This window comes from Nicotiana tabacum, chromosome 21 (genome assembly GCF_000715075.1).
Source record: "Nicotiana tabacum cultivar K326 chromosome 21, ASM71507v2, whole genome shotgun sequence".
Classification (NCBI taxonomy): domain Eukaryota; kingdom Viridiplantae; phylum Streptophyta; class Magnoliopsida; order Solanales; family Solanaceae; genus Nicotiana; species Nicotiana tabacum.
In genome coordinates this window covers 2,735,818-2,751,051 of record NC_134100.1, presented here as the reverse complement: position 1 = coordinate 2,751,051, position 15,234 = coordinate 2,735,818, and the positions used below count along the sequence as shown (strand labels likewise).

The 15,234-nt window shown below is 35.3% G+C and overlaps 1 protein-coding gene across 1 annotated transcript; it reads right to left on the bottom strand.

Moving 5' to 3' along the window:
- Positions 1 to 13,649: 13,649 nt before the first annotated feature.
- Positions 13,650 to 14,192, bottom strand: LOC107805760 (uncharacterized). The gene has a single exon (XM_016629835.2). It carries the CDS (start codon positions 14,190 to 14,192, stop codon positions 13,650 to 13,652), a length of 543 nt encoding a protein of 180 aa, XP_016485321.2.
- Between the last annotated feature and the right edge of the window lie 1,042 nt (positions 14,193 to 15,234).

Below are 15,234 nucleotides of genomic sequence, written 5' to 3'. Positions count from 1 at the left end.
ACTTGTCACGACCCAAAAATCCCTCCGAAGGAATCGTGATGGTACCTAGTCGCTAAACTAGGTAAGCCTAACATTTACAGAGATAACACTTATATTTGCTAAATTTTAATTAAATAACCCTTAACAAATTACAATTCCCAAAAATCGGTGGTACAAGTCATAATCCTTTCTAAGAGTAGCTACACAAAATACATACATCACTATTTCGAAACAAGAGGAACAAATGGAAATAAGTACAAATGAAAGTGACTCCGAGGCCTGCGAACGCTGCAGCAGGTTTACCTTGTGTCTCCACTGACCCGCATAGCTACTATTAATAATAAACCTGGATCTGTACACAAAAATATACAGAAGTGTAGTATGAGCACACCATGGCGGTACCCAGTAAGTCTCAAGACTAACCTCAGTGGAGTAGTGACGAGGAACAGTCCAGACACCTACTGGTCAAATAAATTAAACAGGATATGATAATAACTATCAACCTAAAGATGACAAAGTAATATCAACAGTAGGGAAAGAACAAACTACAATCAGTAGAAACGATAAAGAGAAACACGGATGGAACGAAAGATAACCAAATAAATTAACACCAACATAGATAAAATACAGACAAGTTAAAATGTACTCAAATAAGATAGGCGATGTCAGCTCAATAAATCATATCATTTCTGATGCACAATTCCAGCCATCTCAGACTCGAAGTCTCATATCATAACCTTAATTACCAAGCTTTTAGCACACCCGACACCTTGTGCCCACATATTTCTATCTCTCTTTACACAACAACGTTCTCATGTTACTAAATACATAGGGTCCATAATCAGCGCAATTAAGATGTTCAAGGAGTTTTATTTACATAACATAAAGTAGAGTACTACTTCTAAGCTAATTAGGAACTCAGCAAGAAAAGATGAATTTTTTTTTTTGAAATCATTTGAATAAAGAAAGTACCATTTTCAATTAAAATACGACATCGAATGAATTATTACCTTTATTGTGGGATTTAAGAAATTAACTTAGTAGAAATTCCTTTTTAAGTAAAATACAACCTCAAACGGATTAAGGGAATTTAATTGGGTAACAAAATTATTAAAAATAAAACAATTGTTGAAATTTGAAGTATTGAAATATATATATATATATATATATATATATATATATATATATATATATATATATATATATATATATGTATATATATATATATATATCTATGGGGTTCCATCACAAGAGTTACAACAGTAAAGAAATTTGAACAATTAAAACACTTGAATTGATAACTACAAAGAAACACAACAAACAGAAAGTGCACGGTATCACCCTTCGTACTTTATCACCCTTCCTCACAATATGCATAAATAGAAATGTGCACAACATCACCCTTCATGCTTTATACTCTTCCTCACAATATCATGCACGGCATCACCCTTCGTGCTTATACTCTCAATAATATGGCACGACATCATCCTTCGTGCTTTTACACTCTTCCTCACAATATGCATAAACAGAAATGTGCACGGCATCACCCTCCGTGTTTTAACTCTCTCTCACAATATCATGCACGGCATCACCCTCCGTGCTTTAACTCTCTCTCACAATATCATGCACGGCATCACCCTTCATGCTTTACACTCTTCCTCACCCAAACAATAGAAACAATAACATCACGTCAAGGAAATCAACAATAGAAACAATAACATCCTGACAAGGGAATCAACAATAGAAACAATAACATCCCGGCAAGCAAATTAACAATAGAAACAATAACATCCCGGCAAGGGAATCATCAATAGAAACAATAACATCCCGGCAAGGGAATCGACAATAACCAATCTTGTTTCAACAGTTAGCTTCGCAATATAGATCTCAACTCCAGTCAATATACAACAATGGTCAATTACCAAGAGAATTTCATAAGTCTTGTTCAACATGAATAATCCTCAATTTAAGCTTGAATAGTACCTAATAAGGATTACAGAAAAATCAAGAAGCACAATAACTTTAATAAAACAACAAGACACAATAAGCACGTGATAACTACACTGGTACCCACAACAATTGGACTATCACATATTTGCATGAAGTCATAGAGAAACTCACAATCAAGAAGTATCAAAACAATAAGGAAGGCAATCACTTCAATTAAGGCAATTAAGGGTCAAGTAACAAGTAGGAATTAGAGGAGGGCTAACAACATCATATGGAGCATATAGAGGTAAATTAAGCAATTAGGAAACTAAATCATAACTGAACACTTTCCACATAATGAACATAAGGACCTAAGAACCCTAAAGTCAAATTTCCCACAAATAAATCTGAGTATACACTCGTCACCTCGCGTGCACGGACTACAATTAGCATAGAAAACTCAAATCTTAAGGGGAAGTCCCCCACACAAGGTTAGACAAGATACTTACCTCAAAGACGACAAACAGATACTCTAAAATGCACTTCTCGGCTGAAAAGACCTCCAAACGGCTCAAATCAAACCAAATACGACTTGAATACATCAAACAATGCAAGAGAAATAATTTCAATTGACAAAACTATGATTTATATACAATTTGCAAAAAGTCAACAAAAGTCAACTCACCGGGCCCGCACCTCGGAACCCAATAAAATTTACAAAAATCGAATACCCATTCTGATACAAGTTCACCCATACAAAAATTATCAATTTCGATACCATTTGGTCCTGCAAATCATCATTTTATATTTTTGAAAGAATCACTTACCCCGATGAACTTCTTGTAAAACCTTCGAAAAATCGCCAAGATCCGAGCTCTCTAGGTAAAAATCTGAAATAAAACCCTAAATCTCATATTTATAGTGCACCACTAAGATTTTCAACACCACTGACCACGGAAAAACCACTGATTAGCGCGGTCCATCACCGCTGACTGCGGTAAATCCACCGCTACAACGGAAAATGTATGACTACAGTGACATTCTTTAGTATTTTGGCCATAACATTCTCTAACGATGTCCAAATTGTGATTTCTTTAGCTTTCTAAAAATTAGACACAAAGTGCTACAAAATTCCTTGTAGATCAATATATAGGCTTTCGAAGTCAGACCAGTGAACCTGTGAATTCTTCCTCACCGCGGACAGCGGACTATTTTCCGCCTCAGCGGTAATCCCACTGCCTCAGCGGAAAAACCTCCGCCTTAGCGGTAAGACTTTTGCCCCCAGCAAATATTTAAGCATCAGAACCATTTTCTAAGTTTCGGAATGTCCGTACTCGCTCAAAACTCACCCGAAACTCATCCGAGGCCCCCAGAACCTTAACCAAATGTACGAACACATCCCATAACATCATACGAACTTATCCCCACTCTCAAATCACGTCAAACAATGCTAAAACCACGAATTAGATGCCCAAACGCATGAAAATCACTATGAACTTCAAGAACCTTTAGAATTGCAACCAAGCATCCGAAACACATCAAATCAACCCCAAATGACACCAAAATTTGCAGGCAAGTCCCAAATGACATAACAGAGCTTTTACAACTTTTGAAATTGCATTCTGACCTCGATAACAAAAAAATCAACTATGGGTCAAACCTCTCCATTTTCCAAACTTCAACTTTTGCAACTTTCACCGAAATGCCTCAAATTACCCTACTGGCCTCCTGATCCAAATCCGAACACACGCCCAAGTCCAAAATCACCATACGGAGCTACTGACATCATTCAAAACTCATTCCAGAGCCGTTTACTCAAAATTCAAATTCCGGTCAAGTTCTCTCCGCTTAAGCTTCCAAAACTATATTCCTTCTTTCCAATTTGACACAGATTCATCCAAAAACTGAATCCAACCCTGCACACAAGTCGATATACATAATGTGAAGCTGCTCTTGACCTCAAACTACTCTACTAGGCACAATTGCTCAAAACGACCAGTCAGGTCGTTACACTGGGCCAGTCCTTGACTGTCGCAATCTTCTTAGGATCCACCTAAATACCCTCTACTGATACAACATGACCCAAGAATGCAACCGAACTCAACCAAAACTCACACTTCGAAAACTTAGCATACAACTGACTATCCCTCAAGAGTCTGAAGAATAACTCAAAGATGTTGTTGGTGCTCCTCCCGGCTGCGGGAATAAATCAGAGTATCTTTAATGAAGACAATCATGAAGGAATCCAAATAAGGCTTGAAAAATGGAGTTAGTTTGATGTGTTCAGACATCCGGTTGTTAAAATAGCAATTATAAAGTTTTCTTAAAAATTCCACTTGATTTGGTGTCCGATTCATAGTTCTAGGTGTTATTTTGGTAATTTGATCATGCGAGCAAGTCTGTATGATGTTTTTGGACTTGTGTGCATGTTTGGTTTGGAACCCCGAGGACTCTAGTGAGCTTCAGATAGGCTACAGAGTGAGTTTTGACTTAGGAAAAATGCTGGTGTACTTCAGTTCTGGTGCAGGTCTTTGACCTCTCAATTGCGAGGTCAGTGTTCACAATTGCGAGGAACCCAGGTTCCTGTCTTGGTCGCAATTGCGAAGATTTTCTTCGCAATTGGGAAGATGGATGGATCTGCAAGGGATCTCAATTGCGATCAAACGGTCGCATTTGCGAGGGTTCGCAATATGACATCTTCAATTGGTCAAAAACTGAGTTAGATAGGAATCATCTCATTCTTTTAAATTTTCAAACCTAGAGAACCCTAGAGGTGATTTCCCAAGAGCTCTTCTTCCCTAACTTAATGGTAAGTGATTCTAACCTAATTTCCTTCACTTTTACATTACATTTCATAAAATTTCAACTAAAATCTAGGATTTTCATGGTGAAAATTGGGGGTCTGGGTAGAATTAGGGATTTTGTTAAAATTGGAATTTAGACCTCAAAATTGAGGTCGGATTTCGAAACAAATTACACAACTGGCTCAGGAGTGAATGGGTAATCGGGTTTTGGTCTGGATTACGGGTTCGGACCAAGACGGCTTGGGAGTTGACTTTTGTCGACTTTTTCAATAATGTCCTAAATTGAATCTTTTGTACTCGTGGTAGTTCCTAAGACTTATTTTGAATCGTTTGGTTGATAATTTGCTAGATTTGTTTGGTTCGGAGGCTTGTTTGAAAGGCAAAGCTGTGGTTGAGCTTTGAGTTGATTGTTGGAGCGAGGTAAGTGTCGTGGTTAACCTTGACTTGAGGGATTAGGATTTGTTAGCCTATTTGCTACTTGTTTAAATATTGGGTACAACGTATATGTGAGGTGACGAGTACTTAAGTGTTGTTGTTGGGTTAAAACATGCGGGTGAGACTTGTTTCTTGTAGTTTATTATTTTCTTTATCATGATATCCATGCTTACAATATTTAATTACTAAATTGATCATTCTTTCCGCGTTTATGGGCTATCTGTGATAATTGAGTATTGTTTCTGAAGTTGATGTTGGTATTGTAGAACCAATGTTGACGTAAGGCTTGTTCTTGTTTATTCTATCTCCCTATTGTTATATGTTCATTGTTATATGGTAATAGAGAGTGCTAATGCATGAAGGGTGGTCATGCCTTATTTGAGAGTTAATGCACGAAGGGTGATATCGTGTCGTATCTATTGATTCATGATGAAATTGATAGTAAAATGTTACACCCCATGTTTGTATGTGGAAGTACTCTATAAGTAAATTGATATAAGCTCGGAAATGAGATGTTATATTCTGTGTTTTCGTATGTTAAAGTTTCGTCGTAAGCTAATTGACGTAAATTCGGGAATGAGATTATTTTGATATTATAAGAATTATGCTATTTCAAACAAATGATGAGTAAATTCGTGAAAGTGAGAGGGTAAGCGAATCGAAGAAAATGAGTTTCGTCGAAGTTTGACACTTTGGGATAAAATACAGTCCGAGTTATAATACCCTGTATATATGGACTAGTACCATACAAGGTACCACATGATCATGATAGTAAAGTGTATAAAGTGTGTTAAAAGTGAGTACTATTTTATGTTATTTGAGATAATTCTTAATTATAGGGATAATTGGGTAATTATAGATTTTTAAGAGGAAGATTAATTTATAAATGGTATTTTTGGATAAGATTAAGGGGGGCATCACCCCTTAACGTGGCAGCCCACAAGAAGTGACCATTAAGTCACATTATAAGGTGGCAAGATTTGTGAGTTTAGTGGCTTAGTCATCCCAAAAGTGGGGCCCGCTCACAAGGTTAAAAATCAATATACCTAATTCATTAAAGGGATTGGTTAGAACTTCAAAAACCAAACGGATGGGTTCTTAAAAATAAGAATTCATATGAATCCTTACTATAATGATATTAAGGTAGCGTTTGGAATGACTACAAGGTTGTAAGGATTTCACTGTTTTGCAACGAAAGATGGTAAAGGTTATGGCCTCGTCATCTAAGATAGCACGGTACAATATTTCTCAAGAATATCATACGGATTTTTTCCTACTTTAATCCGCCGTCACATGTTGTTGCAATAGACGTGTGTTAGAGGAATTGTCAAGAGAATCGGTCCAGGTATGTTAAGGTTATCCCTTCTTTTCTTTTGATGATCCATATGATGCAAACGAAACGAGCAAATGCACAACTTTCATAAATGACTCTATTCATAGAATACTAGAGGTTCCTATGTTCTTGATTCCCATATATCTTATTATTCTATCGTCTGTTCATGGGTCTCAGAAAATACGTAAGTTGATGAAGTTTATTTCATGATATTAATTAGAGGCATAATGGTCTTATGACATTCCGAAAGATCTTATTGATGTACTTCTCATGCATTGCATTCATTTATACGTGTACATTAACCCATGACCATATGGCGTTATATATGCGTATATATGTATATTATATGTATATGGGATATGGGAAAAGGTTACAACGTTATATATGCACCACCACCTGATCAACTGGTATATGTTGATGATTTTACCCACAGTGGCTGAGATGATATGATGGAATGCCCTCTGAGGCTTAATGATGTTATGAACACATGTCCCTATGCACGACATGACATTCATACACATATGCATGACACTATAAGTATTTCATGATTCACAGAGCTATTTAGATATACTTGTTGACTCTTTTACTCCATGTTTCTCTCATATCTATTGTTTACAGATTTTCATTCCTTACATACTCGGTACATTATTTGTACTGACATCCGTTTTGCCTGGGGACGCTGCATTTCATGCCCGCAGGTCCCGATAGAAAGGTTGAGTGTCCTCCAAGTAGGCTATCAGCTCAGCGGAAGATGTTGATGCGCTCCTTTTGCTTTGGAGTTGCTTATTTGCTCAGCATGATTTGGACGTGTATTGTTTAGTATGGCGGGACTCTGTCCCGACCTTTATGGTATTTATCTACTCTTAGAGCCTTGTAGACATATGTCATGTACGTAACATATTGTATGGCCTTGTCGGCCTATCTTTAGTATAAAAATGATCATTTTGGTCTTGTAGGCTTGTATGTCTTATACATAAATCGGTATTACATGTTTTATTCTAGTTATCCTATGACAACCTATTCGTCTCATTTGCCTATGTTAGCATGATACAAAAAGATAAGTTATGTTGGTACTCGATTGAGTAAGGTACGGGTGCCCGTCACAGCCCATCAATTTGGGTCATGACAAAAGTGGTATTAGAGCAGTTCTGTCCTAGGGAGTCTACAAGCCGTGTCTAGTATAGTCTTGTTAATGGTTGTGTTGTGCACCATACTTATAAGCAGGAGGCTACATGGCATTTAGGATTGTCACTCTTTCTTCTTACACTAGATCCTATGGTAGAGCTCATTTGTAAGAACTCAACTTCCTAAACTCTATCTTATTCATAATACGACGATGCCTACATTTAGAAATATGGTTGGCAAGAGATATAGTTATGGAAGAGTTGAGTCAGAGGAACTCGATTTTTGCATCATGTTTATGATGGATAAATATGAGGTATTCAGCAGATCATGCACACTAAGATATGTCCCTAAGGTAAGAATGTCTATCCATTCTTACGGTAAAAAGGAATAAGAGAATTAGAAGGTAGACACAAATTTCAACAAGTAAAAGAAGCAAGGCAAAGAAGGGTACGAGGTACCCAGTTAATGAAGATTAACAGTATTTACAATTCAAGCAAAGAAATATAAGCATTTTGAGTTACCTTCAATTGTAACAGAGGTATGTACAATTAGCCACACCCGTCTCATTTATGCTCCATGGGATCCAACAGATATAGTTTAAGAGAAGGACCGGATATTAGGAACCGGTTGGGGTTAAAGTAACCTAAAATTTTGGCTGGATTGTTAGCGTTAGCTGAGATTTCCGAAGGATATTGTAAATGTGCTAATAAATCTCCTTGTGAGATACCCGGATGGTGCATTCTAAAATGGTGCAGCTAGATATGAGCACTACAAAGACAGGCACTAGAATCCTTGAAGAGATAAACATTACCTTAGTGTGGCTCCCGTACCTAGTAGAGAGAGAACGTTAGCTAACCCGAAGAGCCAATGGATGGAGCAAGGGGAGCTAAAAGCAAGAGAATGTCTTGTTGAAGTTTTCAGAATAAAGTGATAAACAGAGATCTTAGAAAGGAAATAAGAAGAGAGTTAATGAAGCATTATGAGTAAGATGTGATACATGGATGATAATGGTAAATCAAAAAAAATGACAGTACTATTGAGTCTATAGACAAGGGAAGTAAAAGAAGAGAGGTGACAGGCCTTGAGACAAAAAAGAGTATAGGCCATAAAGTCATACCCTCATTTCGAGAAATAAGTTTATGACTCTAATGTGATTACCAAAAGGAAAAGATAGACCCCAGAGTAATAGAAATCAGTATGGGCTGGTGAAAGAGATAAATTAAACATAAATTGGGGATTGGGTGATTTGATAATAGTCGGCATCATGAGAATTTCAGATTGCGTTCCGACAATAAAATAATGAAAGACACAAGAATAACCCTTAAAGGTCATTCAGGAAGACACTTCCCTAAAGAAAGCTATGTGAGCAAAGTTCAGCTTAAGGGACTATGTGTGCCATCTACACTAAGTGTCACCCTCGTGGGTAAGGAATTTTATTATCCTTGGTACATAAGGATTACCGCAAGGCGAGAAAGGGTCATCGATGAGGTGAAAAGACGCCAAAAATGAAGAGGTAAAACATCTATAGGTCTATCATCATAGCTCTAATTCTTAGTACTCCTCCTAAAGGGGAGAATGGAGTGATGTGACATTAAGTCAGAATTAAGTAGTTCTAGTAACTATGGAATGGTTAAGTAAGAATGCGATAAAAAAATGAGAAAGCGATGAGATTGAACTCATTCAAATCCTGCAGATATGCTACGGTTCCAGAACATTATGCAAACACGACGTCAAGGAGAGGAAGTAAGGGTTCCTGCCTGAGATGTTATTGATAGATAAAGAATATTGATATGAGAATGGGCCAACGATTAGTTAGTAGTTGATTCAGGAGGAGCCTAGTTATGGCTAGATAAGAGGATACAGACAAATCAATAGATCGTGCAAGATAAACAAAGTGAACCCCAACTTGGGGAATTCAGTCTCCCAGGGCTCCTTTTTGCGGTCATTTCGCGGACCGCATAACTGTTATGTAGTCGCATATGCGACCACAGATCTGTGTCAGGGCTCCTATTTTCTAATTTTTAAACCCCACCCTATTTCATTAAAAACACATATCCTACACCATTTTAAGCCTATTTTCTAAAACCTTTAGAGTGAGAAAGAGAGTCCTGGAGGGAGAAAGGGTTCTTCATAAAAACAATTACTTAATATTTGCTAGAAACCTTGAAGATTGTCAAGTGAAGTTCACTAAGTCTTCACCTTAAAAGTAAGAATCTATGCCCTAGCTCTCAATTTCAAAATTTCTACTAAAAATGGGTAATTAACAAGATGGCTCATGTGTATGAGGGTTGTTTATTTCACATGCATGTGTGGTGAAAGTGTGAAGGAATAGTATGGGATAAAAATGATAAAAGATGGGTTGTGAAAGGATGGAATCTTACACAAAAAGAGTTTTAAAACATAATGCACACATAGTGTTTGATAAAATGCTCTAGTGAGCTAGAATTATACATCATTCTCCTAATTTTCGGTTCAATTCTGCTATATTGCAAAAATAGATTGAAATTGCTAGTTCCGGAACATCTTAAAGTTTTAAGAGATTAATCGAGGTGTGTATGGCTACACTCTCTTCTTCTTAGAATCAAATCCCTGGTGTTTGTGTAATTAGTGTAAGTCCCTAAACTGATCATACTAGAACTTACTGCCCTAATGTGTTGTTTTGATAGATTCATGTTCAATAATTATTCTAAATGTTTACCATGTCATCATGCTATTTGAAAATGTGGTTAAAATATGGAATATGTGTAGAGAAAGGTCAAGAATTCATGTCAAGAATCAAGATTGCTATGCTTATTTATATGAAAAGTCGCCGTGTGATTAGGACTTTCCAAGCTATTCCCTTATGTGTGCAATGCCTTATATGATAGGCCTTATTGATGTTGATGATAATGTTATTTGAATTTATAAAAAGAGAAACTTGGATTGTAAGATTCGGCCAAGTGCCAAGAACGACTTAATAAATGAGGCCACTCGTGCCATGTATTGAAAGATGGGAAGGAAATGTGAATTGAGATGAACGATTGAAAGGATGATGTCTCAAGTGAGATGACCTAGCCGATCGGGCTGTGATCAGACATCATGCCACACACGTGGTGGTAAATGTGCTGGATTGATTTTTTGAAATTGTGGATATAGTTGATGTCTCAAATGAGATGACCTAGCCGATCGGGTCGAGATTGGACTCCGTGTAGGAACATAGTGGTATTGTGGATTGTGGCACATGACACTAAGATTATCAACCTAATAAGATGGAAATTGAACTGAGAACTATGTGATCCTTACTTGATGTTTTCGTATTTGTTTGAAGCTCTTATTGTACAGCATGACTGCTTCCTCTTTGAGGTATAGCTGGGGCCTTGTCGCCGGCACTTTTGTAGTACTCTTTTGTACCTATTTAGAGTTCCGTAAATAGTATGTGCGTTGTATATGGGTGTTAGGAGGGTCACCGGATTATGTTATACTTAGACTCTTGTTCCACTAGATTTTAAAATGTGTGTGTGTTTTGAAAACTTAACAATGATGTAGTAAAGTGAAATCAATTAGTCATATTGTAAATATTTTATCTGTCTACTATTTGAATTAATGGAAACTCGCCTTCTTGTAGTCATAAGCGGGTTGGGAAGGAAGTATCTAACAGGCTTGCTCGATCGGGTCTACTCGGTTGAGCGCCGGTTGCGCTCCCCGAGGTTGGGGCATGACAATCTTGTACCACTTTCGCATGTCGCCTCCCAATAGTACATGTTTAGCCTTTAATTGTTGTTATGTTGTACGTATATTGTTATATGCACATGTTTATTTATGTGGGTATTCTGTTATAGCCTCGTCAATATCTCGTTGAGGTTAGGCTCGACACTTACGGAGTACATTGGATCGGTTGTACTCATACTACACTCTGTACTTCTTGTGCATATTTTGGTAATTGTCCCAGTTGCTTGTGAGGCGTATCAACTCGGATCTACTTTTGGAAACTCGAGGTAGATCTGCTGGCGTCCACAGTCCTTGAAGTCCCCTTCCACCTTCCACCTTCCCCTTATTTATTTTTCTTATCATTCGAGACAGTTGTACTTATTTCAAACTCTGTATGTAGAAACTCTAGAAGCTCGTGAACTTGTGACTCTAGATTCGGGTTGTACTTAGATATTATTATTTTTTATGTCATTCTGCACTCAATTTTAGTTTCATTTCGGCTTAATGGATTTTATTTATTGAAATTGATTAAAATTGGCATAAAGATCCTCCAACGTTGGTTCTCCTAGCAAGTGAAATGTTAGGCGTCATCACAGTCCCGAAGGTGGAAATTTCGGGTCGTGACACTCTCATTTTCTCTATTATTCAAGGTTCGTACTTTTGTTCATCAGTGCTTCGATATTATGAATTCGAGATCGAAGGCATGCATTCCATAAAGGTTGTAACTGAGTCCGGAATCATTCCTCTTAAGTGGTTTGACAATTTATTACATCCTTTATCTGTTTAATCTAATGCAATTTATCATTTATATTGAATTAATCTGCATATCCTTAAAACTATATATAAATTTAATTGTTATCCGTTTTTTAGGGTAAACAAATATTTATTATATTTTTATGGGAAAATGTTCAAATATATTCCTAACGTTTTATATTTGTCTTATATATGGACTTCATTTACTTTCGGTTCGTATGAGCTCCCATAACGATTTTACACCATCGAAAAATTAGTCTGTGTAGGATATATTTGGACCTTTTTAATTATTCAACCTCCGGCTCGTAGGATCTCCCACTAATGATTTTATACCATCAAAAAATTAGTCCATGTATATATTTGGACCTTTTTAATTATTCAAAGATATATTTGAACCTTCTCAATTGTTCGGGGGCATATTTGAAATTATAGTAGAAGGTATATATAAATTAAGTTGATAGTTTGAGGGTAATTTAAATCAATTATTTGTCTATGTGGCTCCACATTTGCAAATGTCAGAACCAAGCTGGACAACAGTGTGAAATAGGAAGGGGCAAATATGAGATAGAATTAGTGGTGCAAAGGTTTTATGCATCAAAAGATAAACATAAGACAAATTATAAGATAAATCGAATATTTTATGAATAAATTTGATTTTTTTTACCAAAGAGATAATAGAAATTAAAATATTGAGAAATCATATGCATTATATACGCTTATGACATGGAATAAAAAAGTTTTGTCATATACCTATTCATAGATTCAAAATATACAATTTGATTCATTTAATTTATAACCAGATTAATTTAGTAACTTGTTGGGTGTAATTATTACAAGCATTATTAAAACATGTCAAAATAAAAAAGACACCAAAACATGTTTCAAAAAGCTTTGGCAAAGACGAGAATAATATTATTGTTTTCACAGACAAAATAAGTTTCCTATATGATTTTGTAAATAAAAGAGGGTCTATATTTTATTTTCCTGTACCCATAAGAAAAACCTTTCTTTCTTACAAAAGCTCAGATTTTTCTTAATGTATTCACTTGGATTCTTATTTTTTTCATTAATTTATCAAAATTTTGTTCAACTTTTTTAGGATTTAAGTTGTATTAATGAATCGTAGGAATTATAACATGTGATAGCAAATTAGTTATTACTACTATTAGTAATAACAACAATAATTATGCATCATTCTCAAACAAATTGGGATCGGCTATATGAATCTTCATTTTTTTCATTTAATCTCAATTCATATCAACACCATACCAAATAAAATAAAATAAAAAATTAGTTACATGAATCACATCATTTTTTAAGCTAAAATTTCCAAACACAACAGTACTTTACAAACTTTTTTACCAATTTTGGACTTTCTCACCTCAACTCAATATCCAAAAAGTGTTAAAGTATATAGATTTTGTGGTGCTAGCTTCCGAATTGAGCACAAAACCATCCTTTTGTGTGCATATGAAAATTGTGTAAATAAGAAGCATATAGGAAAGCCATATATATTGAAGCAAACAAAACATAAACAATGAACAATAATAAATTCGTTTCTTATGCCACATTGTCATTAAACAGAAACATATATATAGTAAACTTTATTTATTATATATGGTTGAACATTTTGTTGCATTCATTTCGAGTATAAATATTGGATCCTTTACACCTATTTTTGATTGTAACTCATCAAATTTTTCAGCCAAATCTTTTTCAAGTTGGTTAATCTCTTGCTTCAGTTTCTCAAGTCTTACCAAAGTAGTTGGCTCAAAAATTTCCAACGTAGATTCTCCTTTTTCTTCCTCATTTATTGCCTTCCTTTTCTCCTTTTTCATTGTATCATTTTCTTCCCCACCTCCAGTCTTTTCATGTGTCGTCTTACGGCTTGACATGCGATAAAATGGTTGTTTTGCTTGCGAAAATCGCTCAACGACCGATTCTACATTTGGATTACCAAAGAAAAATGGTTCAGTAGCAATTGAAAAAATTATAATTGCTATATCAATTCCACATAAGGTGGAAAGATCCGTCGCTCTTTTACTAAGAGCATTTTGCTTATTGGAAAGTGCTATCTTTTCGGCACGCTTATCTTTGAGAATTTTTTTCTCGGATTTGCTTTTCATTTGAGATGTCATTCTTGCCATGATTACGCAACAAGATATGATAAGATACAATTTTAGTACAGACTCGAGGAGAAACCTTCAAAATTTATAGCGCAACCTCAGGTCTTAAGTTTTGATAGTTACAAAGACCTACCCGGTAATTTAATAAGATTCATTTATGTCCTCTACTTTCTTAATTTAACTAAAATGCCCAACTTTTGAAAGATAGTATATGTGATTATGACATTATTAAGAATATTGATATTAAAAAATAATTCCACAAAGAGATTATTTTTCATGCCGAAAATGGAGAAAGACGTTCAATATATTATTTACTCAAATCTGTAAGAAGTATTAAAGGGTAGAAACAAAGTAAGAGTGTCCAATTTTTATCCCTCTAGTATGTTCCAAATGATTAAAAAAAGAACTTTAATCTTATTTATTTTCTACTTTGTTACAAATTTAATGAAACTTACCCTTTATTTTTATGTATTTTTTATTTATTATAAAGAGTAATAGTAAAATAGCAGCTACCAATGAAAAAAATTAGAAAGAAACAGTTGTTGCATGGAATTGGTGATATTTAAAACCAAAGAAAAAAAAGTAAAAAGAAAAACTTAAAAGAAAGGGGAGGTAAATATATTTTAAAAAGTAGAGGGTAGGTAAGTGTAATTGCGTAAAGTTAGAGGGAAACAACAAGTAAGGAAAAGTTTCCAACTAACCAGTACTGTAGATTCCCTTAATCTTCTTCCTTTGAATTGATTGCTGCGGATTTCCTTTTTTTTTTTATTTTAAAAAAGAATGAAAAAACAAAATAATAGATATTTCCAATTAATATCATTTAACCACTTACTAATATTCTTTTCCTTGATGCTAATTATTTTTATCAATAGGATGTGAAATTTTGAATGGGCAAATCCTTCATCTGCAACAAATAATGCAGATTTTTCTTTGTGATTTCTGATTATGTAATAATTATTATATTTTATGGAAAAATATTCAAATATATTCCTAACATTTTAAATTTGTTTTATATATGCACTTTGTTTACCTCCGACCAATAGGAGCTCCCACTCACGATTTT

Excerpts from the sequence above, each read along its gene's own strand:
- LOC107805760 (XM_016629835.2), bottom strand. The coding sequence starts at position 14,192 with ATGGCAAGAATGACATCTCAAATGAAAAGCAAATCCGAGAAAAAAATT.